Source organism: Erythrolamprus reginae, chromosome 1 (assembly GCF_031021105.1).
Source record: "Erythrolamprus reginae isolate rEryReg1 chromosome 1, rEryReg1.hap1, whole genome shotgun sequence".
Taxonomy (NCBI): Eukaryota; Metazoa; Chordata; class Lepidosauria; order Squamata; family Dipsadidae; genus Erythrolamprus; species Erythrolamprus reginae.
The window spans coordinates 307,113,820-307,138,227 of NC_091950.1; the positions used below are offsets into that span (position 1 = coordinate 307,113,820).

Below are 24,408 nucleotides of genomic sequence, written 5' to 3' on the forward strand. Positions count from 1 at the left end.
ACAGCCGGCGTGGGGGGCTTCCCAGCACCCCCCCCGAACCCGGGTGCGGGGGGGTGCTGGGAAGCCCCCCAGGCCAGCTGCCACCTTTTAAAACAGCCGCGCGGCTTCCCAGCTGTCTCCTGAAGCCGAACGCCAAAGCCGAACTTCCGCGTTCGGCGTTCGGAGACAGCTGGGAAGCCGCGCGGCTGTTTTAAAAGGTCGCAGCCAGCCTGGGGGGCTTCCCAGCACTGGGGGGTGCTGGGAAGCCCCCCAGGCCGGCTGCGACCTTTTAAAACAGCCGCGCGGCTTCCCAGCTGTCTCCTGAAGCCGAACGCCAAAGCCGAACTTCCGCATTCGGCTTCGGGAGACAGCTGGGAAGCCGCACGGCTGTTTTAAAAGGTGACAGCCGGGCTGGGGGGCTTCCCAGCAACCTCCCGAACCGAACCCGGGGTTCAGAAAATTTTTGCCTCTTCTTACGAACTTTGTTCGAGTTACGAACCGGCGTTCGGGAGGCTTCTGAGAAGACCCGCCGCCCAGCTGTCACCTTTTAAAACAGCCGCGCGGCTTCCCAGCAGTCTCCGAACGCCGGTTCGTAACTTGAAAAAAGTTCGTAAGAAGAGGCAAAATTTTTCTGAACCCCGGGTTCATATCACGAGTTGTTCGTAAGACGAGGGGTTCGTATCTTGAGGTACCACTGTATTGTTAAATGAATCTGGACTCGTCCATTGACATTGGTTGACCAATAGCTGGCTGTAAAGGTCGCAAATGGGAATCACATGATTCAGATGCTGTAATTGTTGTAAAAACATGCCGGTTGCCAAGCACTGTGGATAATTGAGATATAAGTACCCTTAACAAATAAAACAGAATCACTGATTAACATGGTTGTAGCAGCTAAGTCGGCTTATGAAATGATAAAATGAGAGCATATAGCTTTAAAGTTGTTCTTTGATTTGCTTGAAAACAATTTTGATATTAGTAATGTAATGGTCTTATATAATTAATTTAATTATCGTGGAGTTCAGGCAGATTAGCATGAAATTATTGTTTATTCTTTCAGAATTACCAGAGCTATCGGTACATTTCTTATCTTTCCTGGTGGTACTTTTGACTAATAACATTTTGGCTTGAAAAGTAGTACTGTACTTCATTTGCAAATCTGAGGTTTCATGGAAAAGTGAGAACCTTTCGGGTAAAACTGTATTTAAGCATATTTCTGTATTATTTATGAATTTATGCATATTAACAAAATGTACCCAAATTTACGTAGACTGAGTATGAATATGCATATGCATGTGACACCCAGACCATTTCATTCAGGATTTATGCAATGATTCATACCAGTGGTGAGATTCAAAAAAAATTATTACCAGTTCTGTGGGTATAGCTTGAGGGTGTGCTGTGGCTTCGTGGGCATGATTTGGTGGGCATGGCAGGGGAAGGATACTGTAAAATCTCCATTCCCCGTTCAATCCAAAGGAAGGATTCTGCAAAATCTCCATTATCCTCCGCATTCCAGGGGAAAGTTACTACAAAATCCCCATGTCTTCCCAATCAGTTGGGACTCGGGAGGCAGAGACTAGATAGGGACGGGGACAGTCAATGGTTGTATTTACCAGTTTTCCGAACTACTCAAAATTCCCGCTACCGGTTCTCCAGAACTGGTCAGAATCCATTGAAATACACCTCTGATTCATACAGAGGTAGTGTTGCTTGAATTTGATTATGAATTCTGGAGCTGCGATAGAAATGATACCCATCTTGGTGTTTCTTGGTTTCTCAGCTGCTTTTTATACCATCAACTATAGAATCCTTTAGGATCATCTTCAGGGATTAGAAAGTGGGAACAACGTTTTATGGTGGTTCTCCTCCTTCCCGGCCAAATCCAGTCAGTGTTGGCTCGATAAGGGGGAAGTTCTCCCTTCTTTTGTCAGATGCCACAGAGCTCAACTCTCTCTCCCCATATGTTTTACATCCCTGGATGAGTTCAACTGTCAGTTTAGAATTCTTCATCATGAATATACTGATCATATCCAAATATCTATATTGACTGTGAGCTAATCAAGGTAAAAATGATCTTGGCTCAGTGCTTGTATGAAATGGGAAGGGACTTACTCCAAATCAGTCTTACCATTACTGACAGGTCCTGACTCTTGAGGTTCCTTGGAATTTAGGATTTTCTATCTATGCTCTTTGAGGGAACAATATGTATGAACATAAGAATGATATATAATCTGGGGAGTGTCTTGAATTTGCAGCTGCTGCTCAAAGAGTAATAGGTGCCAGCTGTGACTAAGAGATTTTGGTAAAGCTTCATTTGGTATATCAGATGTTAACTGATCCAGAATATGGTGGCATGGGCAGTGATGGGCATACTCCTCTGCTCCATGAGCTACACTGGTTCCCACTAAACTTGGCATGATTCAAGATGCTGGTAATCACTATGAAGTCTTACATTGCATAAGACCAGGTTATCTTAAGAATCATGTATCTTCCATAGATTCTGCCTAGCCAGTATGTATTGACAAATGGGAACACTTTGAATGCCTTTGATTAAATAGGACTATCTAGTGGGACCCTCAAAGCATGGTTTCTCTGTTGTGTTGCTGCCCTGAAATCCATGTGGCTCCCATCCTGCAGGCTTTCCAGCCTTGAGGATGGATTTGTTGACTTGGTTGTTCTCCTAGACCTTGAGCCAATGGATTGGACCTTGTTGATTGTGTTTTTTGTTTTCTTTTTCTTATGTTGCATAGAGTGCAAATAACCTCTCCTGTCTTGTAGAAAGTTTTTCATTAAGCTTTATATTGTGAACTGCCTATAAATAGTTCGAGTCAAGCAGTGCTTATATTGGATCAAATGCATAAGTCAGGTAAACAAATACAATGAAATAGATATAGGGCTGGGACTAAGATAGAAGCCCAGGGCCTTCAGCAATCTCTGGAGCATTTGGAGAAGACATCATGTGGTTTGGAAAAACATGATTGTCCTTAGGAAGAAGAAGGTCTGTCTTGCATAGGATTAGGATGGATATGCCTAGTTAGCATCAGGAGGATGAAGATGGTGAAGGTTTGGTGGGGACAGCAGGACCTATGAATGACAGGATACCAGTGCTTTGCAATGTGGCATTGGGGTGGTTGGCCACAGTCTGGGCTTGAGTTCACCCTCTTCGTGATGGTGGTGGCATCAGCAGTGCTTGACTGGATGTAAAGGTTCAGGGAAGGGGGCAATTAAGCCCAGTACCACTATTGTCCACCTACCCCACCAGGAGTGCCACTGGGCAGAGTTGCCAAAAAATCAGAGATGGGGGAAGATATACAAGTGGCGGAAGTTGAAGTGCCCCTGCAGTTGTGTCAACGGGCTGCCAAGTGCCCAAACATTTATCACGTGACCATGGGAGCATTATTGTGGCCATAACTTCAGGGACCAGGCATAAGTACAAGTTGTATTACACTGGTGTTATGTTTGAATGGTTACTGAATAAATTGTCATTCATTGAGGATTAGCAAGCACTCTATCATATTATTATATGGTGTAAATGTGAAATGAAAGGTGCCGGTCATTTTGTCTTTATTTGGGAAGATAAGTAACCCGCTTTCATATAACAAAGTGAATTGCATGCTGTGTGTGCATGCCTGTGTCAGAATCATTTCAGTCTAAACAATATTAAAAAATAATAATGTATTATTTTCTTTTCCTTCTCTGCAGTATGCTGTCTGGCTAATCCTCTGGGTTACATGGAACATATTTGTTATCTGCTTCTACTTGGAAGCTGGAAACCTATCAAAGGTAATTTCACTGCCTGATAGTCTAATCATCTGATGTTTACCTCTCCTGTTCTAAAGACATTTGCTCTTACATACTTAAAATCTGGTCATTTCTTTAGTAATCTTGGAAATTAGGAATATCAGGGTTGTCTCAGTAGTGTATGTCTTATATCACTGGCAATATATTATCAGTATAAAATATACACCTCGGAGGACAATTTCTAATGAGGATAGTGAATGGACTAAGATTTCCAAAAACTAATTTATATAATGTTAATTTCATACTTGAGACTACCATAACTTGGTATTTTAAATACTTTTAAATATGATGCATTGTATTACTTTTTCCTTGTGCATTGAGTTGTGGATTTGATATAGAAGTATGCATATTCAAAATAATGTTGCTAATTAGTGAAGAAAGGACATGATAACTGGCATTGGCAACTGTTGTGTGACTTTGTTTCCCTTTTAGCAATATCTACAAGGAGTGAATTATTTTGTTTATACTTTAAGTGATTTCAATCTCTTTATTTCCACACACATACTGAACACACATCTTGGGCAAGAGTAGGAAAAAAATCTTTATATGAATTATTTTTTACGAGATCTTTATTCTGAATAAGGTGGGTTTCAAAGTTTAACAGAGCAGAATAACAGAGTTGGAAAGGAGGCTTGAGAAGAAGAACTCGTCCTACCAAGGCATAGAACATAGAATAATAGAGTTGAAAAGGATAAAGGTTTTCTAGCCCAACCCCTTGCTCAAGCAGGCGACCCTATACCAGCGATGGCAAACCTTTTTTGGTTCGTGTGCCAAAAGGGGATGTGTGGATGTGCTTCACCCCTTCCCTCCCCCCACCCCACCCGCCCTGTGCTGCCCCTGCGCATGTACACAGGCCTTTCTGGAGCCTGGTAGGCAGTGGTGAGCTCTTACCAGTGTGGTCCACAGTTCCTCATCAGTATGAACCCACTGATGATGCAATTTTCCGTGATCCTGGTGTCAGGAGAAGCCCTCCCACCCTCTATCATCTTTTTTTCAAAGTAATTTTTTTTATTTTTTCCTCCACATCATAAAATACAAAAAACAACATACCTTCTGTTTTGTTACAATAAAATAGTTTTGGATTAGTAAATCTTATATAATCAAATTATACATTCTTAAATCCCATCTATTTAATTTCAGTTATCATCACACACACCCTTATTTCATTCTTTCTAATTTCGTCATCCAGAAAAATCTCCATTAATGTCTAATTAAGTCCATCATTAATATTCCTTAAGCTATTGGTAAAGTCTTTCACATTTTATAATCTTAATATCAAAGCCCTAGTGCCTTCTTTCCTCTTAGTACAAATCTCAAAACACGCTAAAAACCCTATACCTAATTTTATCAGTATAAAAATTGTATACTTATACTTTATTAGTTTAAAAAACAAACAAATACAAACATTTAAATTCATTACTTATTATTATGCCATTATTATATTTCATCAAACCCCTCTTGATAAATTAAAACTAAACAATAACAACAAATACTTTGATTTTCAAATCTGTAAACCGCATTTAACACACTAATCTGAATTGAATAAACCTTAGAAGTCTAAATTAAACCTACTTAAGTCACCTTAGTATATTTCATTTACTTATTTACTTCATTTACTTATAAATTTTATCAAAATTCATAAATCTACTACTACTAAATAAATCTCATCTTAATGCTGACTTTTATTCTTCAATCAAAGCACAGCTGAGAAGCTCCTTCTCAGAAGATGTAGGAAAAAATAGCCGAAAATTGCATCAGTGGGTTCCTACCGATGTGGCACTATGGACCGCACCACTAGGAACCTACCACTGCTGGTAGGTGAAAAAAAATGTCCAAGTGGGCAAACCGGAAGTTCAAAAAACCGCACTTCTGGTTTGCCGTTATACTGTTATTTTGCATTCCAGAGCTTCATTAAGATTCCCTGTGCAAAAAACAGCACAACGGCAAACTTCTGGTTCGCCCATTGGGGGATATTTTTGCCTTCAGGGCTTCAGGGATTCTTCCCCGAAGCATCTGGAGGATGAAACAGCCTTTCCCAAGGCCAAAAATCAGCTGGCCAGCGCCGCATGCATGCTGGAGCTGAAACATGGAAAAGTCTCATGTGCTCTCCCATATGCCATAGGTTCGCCATCATGGCTCTATACCAGTGATGGCGAACCTATGGCATGGGTGCCACAGGTGGCAAGTGGAGCCATATTTGCTGGCACATGAGCTTTTGCCCTAGCTCAACTCCAACATGCATGTGTGTGCTGGGCAGCTGATTTTTGGCTCCCACAGAGGCCGTTTTTGGCTTCCAGAGAGCCTCCGGGTGGATGGGAGAGGGTATTTTACCCTCCCCTAGCTCCAGGGAAGTCTTTGGAGCCTGGGGAAGGCAAAACACGATCCTACTGGGCCACCAGAAGTTGGGAAACAGGTCATTTCCGGGCTTGAGAGGGGTGGGGAAGCTGTTTTCGCCCCTCCCCAGGCATTGAATTATAGGTGTTGGCACTCATGCATGTGTGATAGTACGTGCCCACGTTCTTATTCCAGAAAAGGGTTCGGCATCACTGTTCTATAGCATTTTAGACAAATGGTTATCCAACCCCCTCCTAAAAACCTCCAGTGTTTCAGGAGGTAAGCTGTTCCATTTATTAATTTTTCTCACTGTTAGGAGATATTGCCTTAGTTCTAGGTTGCTTCTCTCCTTGATTCATTTCCATCCATTGTTTCTCATCCTTCTTTTCTTTTTTTTGGATAATATTTTAACCTCCTCTTCTTTATAGCAATCCCTAGATATTGGAAACCTTAGTCCTACTTTTCATTAAACTACACATACCCAATTCGTGCATTCGTTCTTCGCATAAACTCCCCTAATCATAGTACTCCATTTTCTTTTCCACACAGTATTGTGAGGTGGTTGTAATGAGAAAATGGCTGGCCCAAAGTCATCCAGCCAGCTGCCAAGCCTATGCAGGACTTGATATCAATTGTATTTTCATGCAGATCTAGCAATAATTATCTGAGAAGTCCTGCCTTCCTATAAATGTGGATGGATGGGTAGATGAACGGAATAAGGGAGAGAGGTAATTCAGTGATGAAGCCAATATGAATTCAGACGTCACCTCCCACTCCCACTTATTGTTGTTTGTCTGTAATCATTCTGTTTCTCTGCTTAGGTAAGATAATATATCTGAAACAATGACCTAGAAGCTCTTTATGGTACAGCTATATGTTACATTAGGCACTGTTTTGCTGAAATTAATTCTGTGGTCTATCTCAAGAAGGCTTTATGGGAGTCCCCTCTTGTGAGACTCATGGAACTTGAATGAATCCCAGTATATCAGCTTGAGGGTTCAAAAATGTGCCTTGCATTCTTGAATTTAGAAAAATCAAAAAGCTGTCCTTTTTCTATACTTTTTAATCTATTACTGATTGGACCATTGGATTCCTCCATTCAAATAATTGTGTATCATTATTATTGCTGTTGTTATTTATAATACATATTACGGTATTACTGGAGGCTGTTAGGGTCTCAACAGGGTGTCAGTAGAGTCAAACTCAATCCGGACAAGACGGAGTGGCTGTGGGTCTTGCCTCACAAGGACAATTCCATCTGTCCGTCCATTACTCTAGGGGGGATTATTGACCCCCTCGGAGAGGGTCCCAACTTGTGCGTCCTCCTCAATCCACAGCTAACATTAGAGCTAACATCTTTTGGCCGTGGCGAGGAGGGCGTTTGCCCAGGTTCGCCTAGTGTACCACTTGTGGCCCTAGTTGGACAGGGAGCCACTGCTCACAGTCACTCATGCCCTCATCACCTTGAGGTTCGACTACTGCAACGCTTTCTACATGGGGCTACCTCTGAAAAGTGTTCGGAAACTTCAGATCGTGCAGAATGCGGCTGCAAGAGCAATCATGGGCTTTCCTAGATATGCCCATGTTTCATCAACACTCCGCGCCCTGCACTGGCTGCCAATCAGTTTCCAGTCACAATTCAAAGTGTTGGTTATGACCTATAAAGCCCTACATGGCATTGGACCAGAATACCTCCTGGACCACCTTCTGCCGCACAAATCCCAGCGACCGATTAGGTCCCACAGAGTTGGCCTTCTCCGGGTCCTGTTGACAAAACAATGTCGTCTGGCGGGACCCAGGGGAAGAGCCTTCTCTGTGGCAGCCCCGGCCCTCTGGAATCAACTCCCCCCGGAGATTAGGGTTGTCCCCACCCTCCTTGCCTTTCGCAAACTCCTGAAAACATATCTATGTCACCAGGCATGGGGAAATTGACATACCCCTGGCCGTTATGATGTCTTCATGAAGAAATTAAACACATGCTTTTAATTAATGTTGTGTGTGGTTTAATAATAGTTCATTAAAAGGATAGAACAGGCAAGGTTGGACACAAGCGAAAATAAGAGTTTGAAAATAGACTGATCCATCTATTCTTACTCAGACCATGTGGAGAAGATAGACACTGATATGCAAACCCGAATAGATGGATTCAAAGTGCCTGAAAAAAATGCCTATTGATGGCCCAGTATATTTTGCAATAAGTCATTTGTCAAGGGTTATTACAAATGAAGAAATGTTTATTAAAATGTTCGATTATACTCCAAATTGTTTTTTCCCCAAGCCAGTTAAAAAATAAACATTTTGCCTTTACTCCGGAGCCCATTTTCCATGCTTTTGTTATTATTCAGTAGAATTTGTGTATTATTTCAAAACCACATAGAATGCATTCTTTTTCTATTTATCTTTTTCATTCAAATTGGCCTCCGGGCTCCCTAATTTTTCTCCAGATCATTAGAGAAGAGTTTATCTTTATCACGAAGAAATGTAGCAATGATTGGAAGTTCAGTATTTCAAAACAGAGCAGAACATTTTTAAAAACTTACTAAATTGACCTGAGTGTTTTCTTTCCAAGATGACAAAGAATCACTAATATTTTTAATCATAGCAAATGAAATAAACCTGCAATTGCTTCATTCTGATCCACCTTTATCTTTAAGGCCATGTATTGACATATACTGTTGTATAGAAGCCACAGTATTTTAAAGCTTTTCCGTGAACTGGCTTTCAGAAATCAAATGATTTTCTCTCTGAGATTGAAAATCTTTTTTTATTGGAAAGTGAGTGGTGGGGGGGAGAGAAGGGTAGAGAGAGGCAGATGATGGTATAGGAAAAAGAACTGATTTATGTGATGAATTAATCCATATATACAATGCAGATCTCAGGGGCTGCCACCATGAGAAGCCACAGCTTTCATGTGGTGCCCACATAATGGGCAATGATTCTAAAGCAGATATACAGTACATTGTCTAGAATTTTGCCCGGGAAGCAGTATGAAAGAAACACTAGATACAGCATGAATTGGTTGTGGTTCCTGCAGAGAATCGAGAGGTACTTAAAGAGCCATATCCTTTGCTTCTGGCTTGAGGAAAAAATTACTAGCAACTGCACATTTTATGAAAAATAGTTTCACAAATAAAACGTCTGAAAGTTTGATGTGAAAGCAGTTTCGGACTTTGTAAGATTTAATTCATTTAATATGAAATACTGTTTCCTAGTCCCATGTCTAAGTGAATTTGAGGAGCTTCTATTTCCCCAACATTATTGATTCTGTTGTAATGCCCTCAACCTGAGATTTGTAACAAAGTGGATGAAAGTTCCCTACTGTGTAGTCACTTCAGTAGTCTCCTGTGTCACACTTATCCTAGATAGCTTTGAAGCTGCTGTCATATATCTACATCATGTGCTGCTCATCTGTTCCAAATGCTGCTACTAATACATCCCAAGCAGTATTGGGTTCCTACCTGGATTGGGGGTGGGACGGCGCTCCGGTAGCAAAAATGGAGCTGCATATTGCAGCTTTGGAAACCAGGTATCCCAAGTGAGATTTTGCTTCTGCGCATGCGCAGGATGCAAAATCTTGTGAGAGGACGTACGGGCGCATGAGATTTCAGCAGTTTTCAGCAATAAAAACCACTGAAATCTCATGAGTGGACATTATTATTATTGGATTTGTATGCCGCCCCTCTCCGTGGACTCGGGGCGGCTAACAACAGTGATAAAACCCAGCATGTAGAAATCCAATACTAAAACAGCTAAAACCCTTGTTATAGAACCAATCATACATACAAACATACCATGCATAAATTGTAGAAGCCTAGGGGGAAAGAAGATCTCAGTTCCCCCATGCCTGACGGCAGAGGTGGGTTTTGAGGAGCTTACAAAAGGCAAGGAGGGTGGGGGCTATTCTAATCTTTGGGGGGAGTTGGTTCCAGAGGGCTGGGGCCGTCACAGAGAAGGCTCTTCCCCGGGTCCCACCAAACGACATTGTTTAGTTGACGGGACCCGGAGAAGGCCCACTCTGTGGGACCTAACTGGTCGCTGGGATTCGTGCGGCAGAAGGCGGTCCCTGAGATAATCTCGGGATCGCCACGAGATATTTCTCCCTGTGCATGCACAGAAGCAAAATCTCACTTGGGCGTGCACCCGTGCCATCAGAGAGTCAGAGTGGAGCACACCGGTAGCAACGGAAGCTGGCAACCCTTCACTGATCCTAAGTCATAGAAAGTCTAAGCATTGAATCAGCTTGTGATAGTAGTCACAGAAAAAGTACTATGACTCAACTGCAGATCACCAACTTTTTGAGAATAAATTGTTAGATGAAAGTTATAAATCTGTTCCATCTTTTTAATAAGATTGAAGTATAAGTTTAATCACTTTGAATTCTCAGAAATGTTTGGAATGTAAACAAATTGATGGATACTTTCACAGAAATTATGTTTCTCTAAGGTAACTGTATACAGTACTTGCTGTATGCTTAAGAATCTGAACATATGACAGATGGGAGGGGAAAGAGATTTTGACTTATGAATAATAAGAGACAAATACAATCTTTCTTAAAGTTCACACCCAACACACATACTCTTATTCAACCTGATACTCCTGCCCACTTGATATGCAGTATTTGATTACAGTATTCTACATGAGCATCATTGAAGATCACACACTCTAAAAACAACTTGTTCACTGTTTTCTTTAACAAAAAGTTCAAGTAGTCTTGAATGATCAAATGAGGTTTAAGGTTGCCTCAGTGCTTTGGTTTGCTTGAGGGTTTCTCCCCCCCCCCCCCCTCATTATTTGAATGTTTCCCTGAAAATAAATATGACAGCATGGTTAAATGCACTCAGGGGAAATTCTTCGTGCAAGAAAAAGAATATTGAACCTTGTTTGAAAAGGCTATTGCTGTGGATTAACTGTAAATAGTGAATAAAATGCGACCTTGGGGAAACTCTGGACCATTCCTATGTTGCACCAAGGACACAGTTCAGATTGTAAAGCATGAGAGATAATCTTCCGCAAAATAATTTTAGGACTCCACGTGTTAAAAATATAGCTTAATAATTGCCCAGTTGGGAATGTATTATTTTCTCTCTATATAAAATATACCTTTCTTCCCTACGAAAAGCTATTTCACCTGAGAAGGAAGTAGTTAGCAGCCTTATTTTCTTCTTGCTTATCTACAGCTGATTTTCTGTCATTATTTGCCTGATCAAGATAGCATTTTCCGAGCTATTGCTCTATTCCATGTGAGAAAATGTACCAGTGGTTCTTTCTCCTCCAGCCATGTCTCAAAGGTTGTGACACTTTTACAGCAGCTCTTTACCAAAGTCAAAAGAGCTTGATAACAATAATGGGGTATTCAGAATGATGAGATTAGTAGCTCCTGCCAATGAGTTGCTCTCCGTGCATTAGAACCTGAGATAGATAAATAACATGAAGCTTGGCAGCGGATTTAGGACGTTTTGGGCCATTGTGTCATTGTTAATGCCTTCCCCATGATAGCATGGCTTTCGCAGCTTATCAAAATTATTGCGAGCAGTTGCCAGGTAACAAAAAGGACAAAAGTTACATTTTAGAAAAGCTGCCTTATACTGTATATGGAATATTTTCTGTTGGGAGTACAAACTACATAGAGCTCATGCTATTACGCAGATGCTTTCAAATAATATTATGTTATTATATCATATGCTTTCTTAGTAGAGGTTGATTACTTTCTTTTTTAGAAATTAAGCTGTAATTTACTTCAGATTCACACTCTCTTAGGTCACTGGAATTGCATCTGGTGTCCTTGCTTCAAAGAACACCGAGTAGCCCTGAATGTTTGCATGAAATTTTAATTTTTCAATTATCACCTTGAAATTGAAATTGAGTTAGAAATATTGGTAGAGGAGGAATGTTGGTTGTGATGTCCCATGTGATGCTAAAGCAAAAGGATGTATTTTATTTAATCTTGTGCACAACAAAGTTAAATAAAATATGTCCTTTTGCTTTAGCATCACATTAAACTTTGCCCTGGAATCCAGAGCAATACTATATACGCTTCAGAAACTGTTTTCAAGACCATAGATGCATGAAGGTAGCCTCTGACTGCAACTCGTTAAAGCAGTTGTGCCTTTTCCCAGGATCGGATGGCAGCTACAGAGGGCAGCAACCTTTTGGAATGAATCCAAGGTATAAAATAGGTGAGGGCAGACTTTTAACCCTAAGAATCATCAAGGCTGGTGAATTTTGAATATCGTAGCTACGAATGGCAACATAAATGCCGAGGGTACATAGCACTTTCAAAAAAGCAGTCTTAATAGATCCAGGACCTAAATGAGTAGAATTAAATTCAAATATTTTCTTTTCCTTTCTTATTTTTGAGTCTAGATTTTCCTCCTTCAAGTTAAGAAACGCTGTACAAAATATATTTCCTCTTCTCTTCTTCCTCTTCTTCCTCCTCTTCTTATTTCTCTTCTTCTTTCTCCTCTTCTTTATTCTCCTCTTCTTCTTTCTCCTCTTCCTCCTCCTCTCTCCCAAGCACACACAGAGTTTAAGGTATCTCTTTTCAAGTACAGTATAAATTATTGCATTTTTCATACAAAATCCTTATTATATTATTGTATGTTTTTTAAAATACTTGCTGCTCTGGTGATTTTACTAGCTAATATAATACGTTTATTATGGAGATTTGAAATAATTGAAATATTTGCAAATTCAAACTTATATACAAATTGGCTTAGATAGATAGTAGTATTAGTAAAAGAAGAATGCACCATCAAATAGAAAATAAACAGACAAAAATGTACAGTATCCCTTTGATCTATGAAAGTACTTCAGTTATCTGACTGTTTTAAAGAATATGATTTGTTATCCTCAAAAAGCAATTGTATTATATATGTATTGATTAGCATGAGATAGCTCTAGTGCTTCTACAGCAGTGGTTCTCAACCTTTCTAATGCCACGACCCCTTAATATAGTTCCTCATGCTGTGGTGACCCCCAACCATAAGTCTAGCCCCAATTCTCCTATCAGACCTTTAAGCTGATTGGCAGGAAGGTCAGAGAGACACCCCTACTGTAAACGCCTGATTGGTCGGATTGTAAAAATATGTTCTAAGGCGGCAGAATAGAAGCTTTAGTTACCATGGGAAATTTGTCTTCTCCTATGGTCTTAGGCAACTCCTGTGAAACGGTCGTTGGAACCCCAAAAGAGTCAAGACCCCCAAGTTGAGAACCACTTCTCTACAGTTAAAATGTTTACACTTTGTCCGGATATTTTAATTGAATTGTTGCAAATGTAGCACTTTTAAAACGTATCTAGTCTGACTTGATAGGTGGATCTAGAATGGGACTTAGAAAAAAAAAACCTGTTCTTTCCTAGTCTAGCATGAGAAAAACAAATTCACTTACATATGAAATTTGCAAAACTTGTCATAAAGGGATGAATATTCCAAATGTAAAGAAATCATTGTTTTTTAGGTTAGAATCCTTTAAAATCAGTTGCATTACTTCATTTTTAAGTGCCCAGAGTTTAGCTTTGTTCCTAGAACATGGTATAGGTAGTCCTTGACTTATGGCCACAATTGAGCCCAAAATTCATGCTGCTAAATGGGTTTTGCCTATTTTATGACTTTTTTTAAATGAATCACTGCAGTACCTTTTTTAAATGAATCACTGCAGTTGTTAGATTAGTAACCTGGTTGTTAGTGAATCTGCCTTCCCCACTTTGCTTATTAGAAGATTGCAAAATCTGATCACATGACCCTGGGCTACTGCAACCGTCATAGATATGAGCCAGTTGCTAAGCATCTAAATTTTGATCATGTGACCATGGGGATGCCACAGGGATCATGAATGTGAAGAATGGTCATAAGACATTTTTTTCAGTGCTGTTGTAACTTTGAACAATCACTAAATGAACTGTTACAATTTGAGGACTACCTGTATCTTGTTTTTATCTCTCCAGATGGTTCATTTCACTTTGTCAACAGATGGAATGAATATAGGTTGTTCTTATGGCCTTGTGCAAAATTCTATAGAGGCATCACATGGCCTGCCCTAATGATGTGTCCTAAATATTCATCAGTCAAGACAGGAACTTTAAATGTCCAAAAGACCATCACCCATGTAGAAGAGAGAAATGAAGAGCCTATCTGCATGTTTTTTTAGAATTTTTAGCAATTCAAACAACTAGACTAAAGTTAAATTACAGGAGGAAGATATGAAATTGAATGCCCTCTAGATGGACTTAATTTATTGTGTACATTAGACTTACATTTATTCTTCTCTCTTCTTATTTTCATTTCATGCTATCTGCTTCAGTGGGAATCTTTATTTTCAGCATATCTCAAAATGAATGTCTACAGTGAGGGTTCCTAATTAAACTTATGGATACTTTTAAGATTATCTGTAGGTCCACATGATTATGTTAGTGTTCTTTTTCCTTATCTACATGGTGCTAGTGATTCAGTTTCAAAATGAAAATGAAAAATCACACATTAGAAGCATTATGCAGAGAAGACCTTACAGATATCTAAGGTAACAGTTTTGCCGCATTGTAATTTCATTTTCAACCATGAGTCAATGAAATTAACATAATTTCAAATGTATGTTTGTACATTTGTACATAATAACAAGTTAAACATGTTATTTAATAACATGTAAAAGATAAGACATTTTAATATAATATTTCAGCAATTTTCTCATTCTATTTTTCCTGCCATCTTAGTACTGGAGTGATTTAGCCTTAGAAATATATTGGCCCCTTATTACTTTATATCTCTCACAGAAATAATTTATAATGGAGTGGTTAGCAGTTAAATTTCAGTGTTGCATGTATTCTAATAAGGTACCTGCAGGATATTTAATTTTGAACATATTAGCTTCCATGGATATTGGTTTAACAGATGTTCTGTTAAGATAACTGAGAAATTACTTTTCTTCTCAAAGCATCCGGTTAACTTTGTAGGTAAATGCCTTTGAGCATGAAATCTGACCAGTTTTTTTTTTAACAAATAGCTATCAAAATGTTTTAAGTAAATGACTTCATTTTATTTTTCCAGCTTCTATTACTATTACAGATTTGACATGGTTGATCATATATCTAACAAGTGAAAATTGAAAATGGAGCTGGTATCCAACAGTGTAGGCTATATTAAGGATGGTTTCATGGGTAGATACTATAAGGATGCTTGTGGTTCCAGATAAATTAGTTTGCAGGGTTTTTTAACCTCAGCATTTCTACCAGTTAGAATGGAAATGATTGCAAAATTAAATTCAGCATTGCTGTAGAAATAGTGTATTTGGGTAAGCTTTCATGAAGACTTTTATTTTTCTACTTTCAACTAATAATTCATATGGTAATTAGAAGTTAAAGGTGATAGAATAGAAGGAAATTATATTCATAGTGTGTTAGAAATATTCGAGTCTCTAAAAGACTGTAGGAGAGAATCTGAATAGACTTTATTTGAAAGAATGGGATAGAGAAAGTACATTAAGCAAATCTTAGGAGAATTCATAAAAATTTTAAAAAGATTAACTCATGTTGGATGTATATTACAACGTCAGGTTCACACAGAGGTGGGTTCTGGTCAGTGAAGGGTACCAAAATTTTTACTACCACACTGTGGGTGTGGCTTATGCAGGACGCTCTGCATTTTCTTTCAACATCTTTCAGTGAAAATTGGGTGCTCTGGGGTGGATGACCATTTTTGCTGTGTTTCTCCCGGTCCGGGAAGTAACCCACCCCTGGTTCTGGTTTCTCCTGCTGCCAGTTCGCCCAGGGGTGTGCCACGTGCATGCACAGTACTTTTAAAAAGTACTGAAACAAGATGGCCGCACTTATGGTGTCACCGAGACAAGCGGCTTGGGGGCATGGCAGGCCTGGGTTGCTGTCAGTTCTAGCAACCTAGGCCACCAGGTTGTCAATTGTTTAGAACCGGTCCAAACCAGGAGGAACCCACCTCTGACTGCACACATAACATATTTAACACCGCTTAATTGCAATCTCCAAATTTCAGCCAGGACTCTAGACAGGATTTGAGATTAAGTATATAAATGACAAGGAGAATGGTCTTGAAAAACAGGACAAAAGGGAAAGCCACTACCAAGGCAATGCTCAGATAAGAGGGGCTTGAGGCCATGGAAAGTATGTGAGAAAACATCTCAGACAAAACCCTTCTCTAGCTCACCCAAAGATAAAGTAGGGGAGGTGGAAACACATTCAGACGAAATTATTCTGTTAAGATAGATTTTTATTTATTTATTTATTTATTGGATTTGTATGCCACCCCTCTCCGTAGACCCGGGGCGGCTAACAACAATGATAAAAACAGCATGTAACAATCCAATAATAAAACAACTAAAAACCCTTATTATAAAACCAAACATACACACAAACATACCATGCATAACTCATAATGGCCTAGGGGGAAGGAATATCTCAACTCCCCCATGCTACAATGAAAGATGTTACAATGAAAGAAATCCTGACTTTGATGGCATTGGTTTCTTACTTTAATCTACTGCAGTGGTTCCCAAACTTGACAACTTTAAGACTTGTGGACTTCAGCTCCCAGAATTCTCCAGCCAGCTATGCTATGCTATGCTATGCTATGCTGGCTGGAGAATTCTGGGAGTTGAAGTCCACAAGTCTTAAAGTTGCCAAGTTTGGGAACCACTGGTCTACCGTATAGGTCTGGCATGTGTATTTTTCATGTGATGAGGCACACAAAGCCAGCCTCTCACTAAAGATCCTTCCAAATTCACTCCACTTATTCAAATTTCAGTTGGATCCTTTCTGTTCTACTTGATCTTAGTGCAGAAAACAGGATTTTCCCACACTCAGTTTGTGCCTTTGCACTTGGTTATTCTTCAATTGTAACTGGCTTCATCCTGACATACTTCCAGCTTCTTATTCATGCTTGTTGACATTATAGTTGTTAATTACCAAGATATACTAATCAACATAACTCAATTAGCAATCTCCACAAGAACAACTTAAGGGAGTTCCTAGGCCATAACACTTAGGTATTTCTAGGTGGTGAATCAGACAAGGACAAGGAGTCTGCGGAGAGGGGCGGCATACAAATCTAAATAATAAATAAAATAAATAAATAAATTAGCCTGTCCCACCCAATCAGGCAGGGAAAGAATGTTGCAGACCCTGCCAAACAAAGAATTTGGAGTGGCAGAACATTCTCCATTTTGAGGCCTGCCCTTACTTTTCTGACCTTCTGGAAAGGCATAAAAATGTGGCTCTGCAGCCTTGCTTCAGGCACACAGCCTTGGGACTACGTAGTACCCCAAAATTTCTACCCTCTTTTAATTAACTTTAACATTCCTTACACCATTTTAAATTTTATATACTGTTTTTCAGCTTTTAATATTTTATTTTACATATTTTAATATTTTAATTTTTATCATACATAGTTCTTAAATAAATAAATAATAAATACAAAATTAGCTGAAAGACCATGTGTAAAGAATAGCTTAGAGAGAAACAGTATTAGATAAAATGTAAAAGGATGGAATAATTCAGAACGAAAGAAGAGGAAAAAACTTTAATATGAAACTAAACTCCAATGCGTGGAGAAAAAGCAATACATATCATTACATATCTCCATCTTTTTTTCAGTAGTGGTACTGTAACATCTGACTTTCTCTCTGATTCTGTCTTCTAGTTATCTTTTGGCTGTGCCTGTTCTCATATCACCTTGGCTCCTGGCCTCCTTTACAGATTTGTGATTTTCAGATTTCTCATTTTCCCATGCCTAGGTCTTACACCCAAATTTCATTACATCTTAGTTTCTGGAGGATTCCAAGGGTAGAAGATGCAGTTTGAAAAGACAGTCATTCTTCATAGGTCAGTTAAATTTGTCAAGAGTTGCTAGGGAAGTCCAACTCATTGGACATAAGTCAAACTTTGACCAGTCTCCATCATGGGTGGTGCAATTTAGAGACAACATTTCTTTACTATTGGTGTTGCATTTTTATATAAAGTCATACTGTTTTTCTGCACAACTAGCACATGTATTTGTTCATTCATTTAAACAATTTACAGTATACTGTATTGCAAACTTATTTTAAGAATATTTTAATTATTATCTCCAGGAACGTTAGTTTTTTAAAGTTCTAATGGAGCAACATTTCTAATACATTAATGACACATGGCCTTCTTTTCCCCCCAGTGTGGCTTGTTTTGTTTTATGATGATGAAAAATTCCATTATGTGGTGTCTTATCCCATCCTACCTTTTTATAATGAGACATAGAGACTGGGTTGCACCTAATGTGCTCCTTCCAAAATCAGGTGCTGCAATTTGACAGTGGGATTAATTTATGGTGCATGCTATCTGTTCACCAGGCAATTGCAAGGGTATAGCATTCCACTTACCAAGGAACCACAAGCACTTATACAAAAAGAAATTGGATTTTGTGTTTGTGGGGTGGGACTTCATTGATTAAGTAACCTTGCAAATCAAACAGAAGTGTAGCTGATGGTTGATTTCATTCCAAGAGGTAGCTCTTTAACAAGGAATAGTATAACAAAGTACCTATCTCCTAAAATAGCTAGCTAATTTGAGCAGTTCTATGATCTGGACATTTATTCACCTGACTTTGCTCAGTGGCAAGTTTATTTACATGCTGAGATCTATCCTAATAGAAAAATACAGATTAGACAAGTGGTGGAGCAGAGGTGAATAATTAATGTATAACTGTAGGTCTTCAATCTGTTAAGGTAGTTTTCAACTTTTATTATAAAAATAAAAGGCGTATATAATAGAGACTGGCCAAAATAATACTAACATGAAGGAGGTAGTACAGTGATCCCCCGCTCGTTGCGAGGGTTCTGTTCCAGGACCCCCCGCAACGAGCAGGTTTTCGCGAAGTAGCGCTGCGGAAGTAAAAACACCATCTGCGCATGTGCAGATGGTGTTTTAAACTTCCGCAGCGCTAGCGAGGAGCCGAAGATTGGGGGGCGGCGCGGCTCTTTTAAAACATCGCTGCCGACATGGGGGGCTCGCTAGCACCCCCCCGAACCCCCAACCCGGGTTTGGGGGGGTGCTAGCAAGCCCCCCATGTCGGCGGCGATGTTTTAAAAGAGCCACGCCGCCCCCAGTCTTCGGCTCCTCAGCGGCGAGCGAGCGAGCGAAGCCAAGCCGGCAGCAATGTCGCCGCCGCTGCAGCCAACGCGCGCTACGATCTTCCGGGCCAGCCAGGCTCAGCGGATCAAGCCTGGCTCCTCTCGGCCCAGCATCCCGGGCCAAGCGGCTGCCTTCCGTGACTGAGCCTGGCTGGCCCGGAAGATCGTAGCGCGCGTTGGCTGCAGCGGCGGCGACATTGCTGCCGGCTTGGCTTCGCTCGCCGCTGCAGCCAACGCGCGCTACGATCTTCCGGGCCAGCCAGGCTCAGTCACGGAAGGCAGCTGCTTGGCCCGGGATGCTGGGCCGAAAGGAGCCGGGCTTGAAGATCGCAGCGCGCGTTGGCTGCGGTGGCGAGGGCTTGCGATGGAGGGTGGAGGAAGCGGCCATGGGAGGGCGAGCTGCCTCAGGGAGGAGGATCGGGCGGGACCAGGTGGGGGCTGGAATTTCTCCGCCAGGGCGAAGGGCGGGCGGGCGGCGAAGGGCGGGCGAGCGGGTGCTGGGGAGGGCTTCTCGCCCTCCCGCCAGCAAGAGGGGGAGCGAACGGCGTGGGCAGGCGAAGGGCGGGCGAGCAGCAGCGAGGAGTTTGCGTGGGCGGTGGGGAAACTCCTCGCTGATGCCAGCAAGAGGGGGAAGACCCAGCGAAGCCGCCCAGCAGCTGATCTCCCGGTTGCCATCTATGCATGCGTGCCCATAGAAAAAAAAAGGGCACGCATGCGTAGATGGTATTTTGACTTCCGGGTTGAAAAATCGCGAAGTACCCTGTTCGCAATGGTCGGGGACGCAATAAACGGGGGTTTACTGTACATTTATTTCCATGCAAACAATATTTGCTGCTGATCTTGCAACAAATGCAAAGTTACCCAATACTCTGTCTCTCCAAAGTAATTTTTACACCCACCATTGCCTTGTTTACTAAATCATGCTGTTATTTCTTACCCAGGAATACTCAATTCACTTGAAGTTCTATCTTCAAGCTTATTACAGGAGCACCTTGTGGAGTTGACATTATGCATAACTATATGATCAGTTATTGGTTTTCCTTTTCTTCCATAGGAAGAATTACATTTGGAATAACATCATGGAAGTTTATCTTCCCTGTTACATTTTACACTGATATTTTATTTTATTTATCTGACTGATTGTCAAGACTGTGTCAGCCTCAATGGCTGGCTGAGTGAATGAGGCTTCGTTATTACTTGAATGGGGGACACTCAAATAACACATCCTAGATCTGAATGAATGAAATATTCTCATTGAATACTTTGTTCTATACAAAGTTGAATGTGCACAACAGCATTTGAAATTGATTGTCAATCAGTGTTGCTTCCTAGGTGGATATGTATGTATGTATGTATGTATGTATGTATGTATGTATGTATGTATGTATGTATATGTTTTTTTTATGTCGGATCACCCTGGTATATTGAAGGAACGTCACAGCTCCTTTTTGCCTCTAGGCCCAACCCAGGACCATTTCAAGGCAGTTAATTTATTTATAGCCGACAACTATATTCTGTATGTGTCAAATGGGGGTTTTTTTGGCTGGAATTTTAAAATTAAGGGAGACTAGGATGGTCCCATTTCGGCCTTGTTCTGGCCTCATCAGCTAGCCACACCCTTCCTTACTGGGATTCGATCTGGTGAACTCTGCCTTGTGATCCGACATAAAAAAAACAACATATAGCCCCTCCCTGGTACAGAGCTGGAAGGGATCAGGTCTGATAGCTCAACTGCTAATTCTCTGCCTTACAAGGCAGAGTTCACCAGATCGAATCCCAGTAAGGAAGGGTGTGGCTAGCTGATGAGGCCAGAACAAGGCCGAACTGGGACCATCCTAGTCTCCCTTAATTTTAAAATTCCAGCCAAAAAAAAAAATTGATATGTATGTATGTATGTATGTATGTATGTATGTATGTATGTATGTATCTATATCTATATCTATATCTATATCTATATGTATGTATGAATGTACATACGTTACTTTTCATTATCATTACTTCCTTTTCATTATCAGCAAAAATATGTTACACTTATAGATTATAGTTGTCGGGTATAATTAAACCTATCTGCCTGGAATAGGTCTGCCTGGTGGGGCCGAGAGGCAGAAAGGAAGCGGCATGCTCCTTCCATATACCAGGGCGACTGCCTGGAGAGCCAGTGGATGGACATGCCGGGTGGTCTTTGAGCCTTGCCAGGAAGGTAAACCAAGCGCCGGCTGGGCCCAAAAAACAGACAGGCAAAAGCCATGGTGTCAGCCATGCACGGTTTGCTCCATCAACCTCAACTGCTGAGCCCGGCCGAAAAGGTGGAGGGTGGAGCCGCACGTGGTGACTGTCAAACTGTTCCCACTTCCCACTGGGAGGATGCGCAGCTCCTAACCCCTGCCTTTGTTTTAGCTTCCCTCACCGCCAACCCTCACTCGCAGAGAGGGAGAGGAAAGAGAAAAAAACAGAAATGAAAGTGAGAGAAATGAGAGCAAAAAGGGAGGAGAGAGAAACAAATGAGAGAGAGAAGAGGGGGAGAGAGGGAGAGGTACTTAGAACTGAGAGATACCTGGAGGGAGAGAATGAGAGAGATGGAAAAGAGAGAGAGAAGGGAAGAGAAAGAAAGAAAATGGAAAGAGAGAGGGAGGGAAAGAGAGAAGTAGAGAGGAGGGAGTGAGGGAGAGAAAGAATTGCTTTGGAGAGCAATTCCCATTCTCCCCTACCCCATGGAAAGTTTACAGCCAAGGAGCATCTTGGCATCTTCCTGAATAGATGTGTGCTCAGGCTTGAAAATGTGCTGCTCAGACACTATATTTTTCCGCCCACACCGAAAAAAAATGAGATGCCTGTCTAGACGCTCATCCAGAGTGGCTGCTGCCCTGGCTTCTTTGGGAGCCGAAGAGATTGAGGGAAAGAAAGAGCCGGAGTTTGGGGGAAAGAAAGAAAGACTTCTTCTGCTTTCCTTCCATGCAGCCAAAATCATAAGCTTTATTTCCCCCAACTCCTGATCTTCAGCTGTTGCGAGAGATAATTTCCTCGATTCTGGTCGCTCTTTACCTAGCAGCTTCTGCCTATCCTGATTCTCCCCTTTGCTCTTTTTTGCACTTTTGCACTCCACCTATGCTGGAGTGCAAAAAACAGCACAATGGCAAACCAGAAGTGCATTTTTCCGAACTTCCGGTTTGTTCATTACCAGGCTTCAGAAAGTCCTGTGCACATGCGTGGGGAGCAGCGCGGGGAGTGCACATGCACGGGGGAGGGAAGGCGTGTGGGCACATCACACATGCTAGCAACTCCCACCCCACCCCTTTTGGCACGGGAACCAAAAGAGGTTCACCATCACTGTCCTAGGACCTAATTAGAAACATAGAAACATAGAAGACTGACAGCAGAAAAAGACCTCATGGTCCATCTAGTCTGCCCTTATACTATTTCCTGTATTTTATCTTAGGATGGATATATGTTTATCCCAGGCATGTTTAAATTCAGTTACTGTGGATTTATCTACCACGTCTGCTGGAAGTTTGTTCCAAGGATCTACTACTCTTTCAGTAAAATAATATTTTCTCATGTTGCTTTTGATCTTTCCCCCAACTAACTTCAGATTGTGTCCCCTTGTTCTTGTGTTCACTTTCCTATTAAAAACACTTCTCTTCTGAACCTTATTTAATCCTTTAACATATTTAAATGTTTCGATCATGTCCCCCCTTTTCCTTCTGTCCTCCAGACTATACAGATTGAGTTCATTAAGTCTTTCCTGATACGTTTTATGCATAAGACCTTCCACCATTCTTGTAGCCCATCTTGGGACCCGTTCAATTTTGTCAATATCTTTTTGTAGGTGAGGTCTCCAGAACTGAACACAGTATTCCAAATGTGGTCTCACCAGTCCTCTATATAGTGGGATCACAATCTCCCTCTTCCTGCTTGTTATACCTCTAGCTATACAGCCAAGCATCCTAGGATTTACTGCAGTCTGTATTTTCAAGTATTATGGAAAAATAACAGAAACACATCTCTTTCACTAAGCTTTCAGCTGTTAATTTATTTAATGATAGTGATTTTACGATACTGATTTCACTGACATGGTTTATATTTTGAATTTAGTTGTAATTATTTCAAGCCCCCTGCAGTGCTTATATAAGCAGAAAAGCCAGCAATAAATATAATAAATAAATAAAACGTTGCTTCTGCAGTAATGCATCTCTATAAATATTTGAATGGTTAAAGTACTGCAAAATGAAATTAAAAGAAATGGCATGCGTATCATAAAAAGTTGTTCCTGTAAATCTGAGTCACTGGCAGTTTCCAAAATATATGCCACTTTTAGTTGTTGCTGTCCACTCTTTCAATTTTATTCATGATCCTTTTAATTGGCTTAGATAAGCTCTCTCCCGCTGATTTAAAACTGTGTATTAAAATGCCAGCTCTCTGAAGACAAATGTTCTGGCTTAAGTGACTTCAAGTGTATTGTGCCAATGGAATTAAGGATCTGAGGCATTTGGGAAATGGAGAACGAAAGCGCTCCTAAACATTTCTTCTAGAGATATATACAATTTTCTGTTGACTTTTATGCTCTTTTTTGCAGCTTTAGATGTGGTGAAACATATGTTAGATTCAGAGTGAAAATAAAGGCTTTTCAACTAATGTACATGTTCCCGGGCATATGCTGATTCAAATTTGATCCTTTTAAGCAAGTCTTCCTGAATCAGTTAAGACAGATGAAAGGAGTTTTCATGTCAGACTTTTATTTTTGGGCTAATACTGTGTTAAAATCTGTCCTCTAGTCTCTTGTAAATTTTAACTAGTAAAAAAGGCTCTTGTTTGCTAACTCATTCTCAGGCCACCTTGAAAATTTCTCTTGGCTGACTTTTCAAAGTGTTGGTCATGACCTTTAAAGCCCTACATGGCATTGGACCAGAGTACCTCCGGAACCGCCTGCTACCGCACAAATCCCAGCAGCCGATAAGGTCCCACAGAGTTGGCCTTCTCCGGGTCCGGTCGACTAAACAATGTCGTCTGGCGGGCCCCAGGGGAAGAGCCTTCTCTGTGGCGGCCCCGGCCCTCTGGAATCAACTCCCCCCAGAGATTAGAACTGCTCCCACCCTCCTTGTCTTCCGTAAACTACTTAAGACCCACCTATATTGCCAGGCATGGGGGATTTGAGACATCTTTCTCCCAGGCTTA

The 24,408-nt window shown here is 40.9% G+C and overlaps 1 protein-coding gene across 2 annotated transcripts in view; it reads left to right on the top strand.

Moving 5' to 3' along the window:
* NKAIN2 (sodium/potassium transporting ATPase interacting 2) overlaps positions 1 to 24,408 on the top strand; it is a 373,202-nt gene that overhangs the window by 61,616 nt on the left and 287,178 nt on the right. For both annotated transcript variants that reach the window (XM_070733467.1, XM_070733468.1), the window contains one exon: positions 3,685 to 3,765. In XM_070733467.1, coding sequence (XP_070589568.1) covers positions 3,685 to 3,765 — 81 coding nt within the window. The remainder of the gene's footprint in view (positions 1 to 3,684; positions 3,766 to 24,408) is intronic.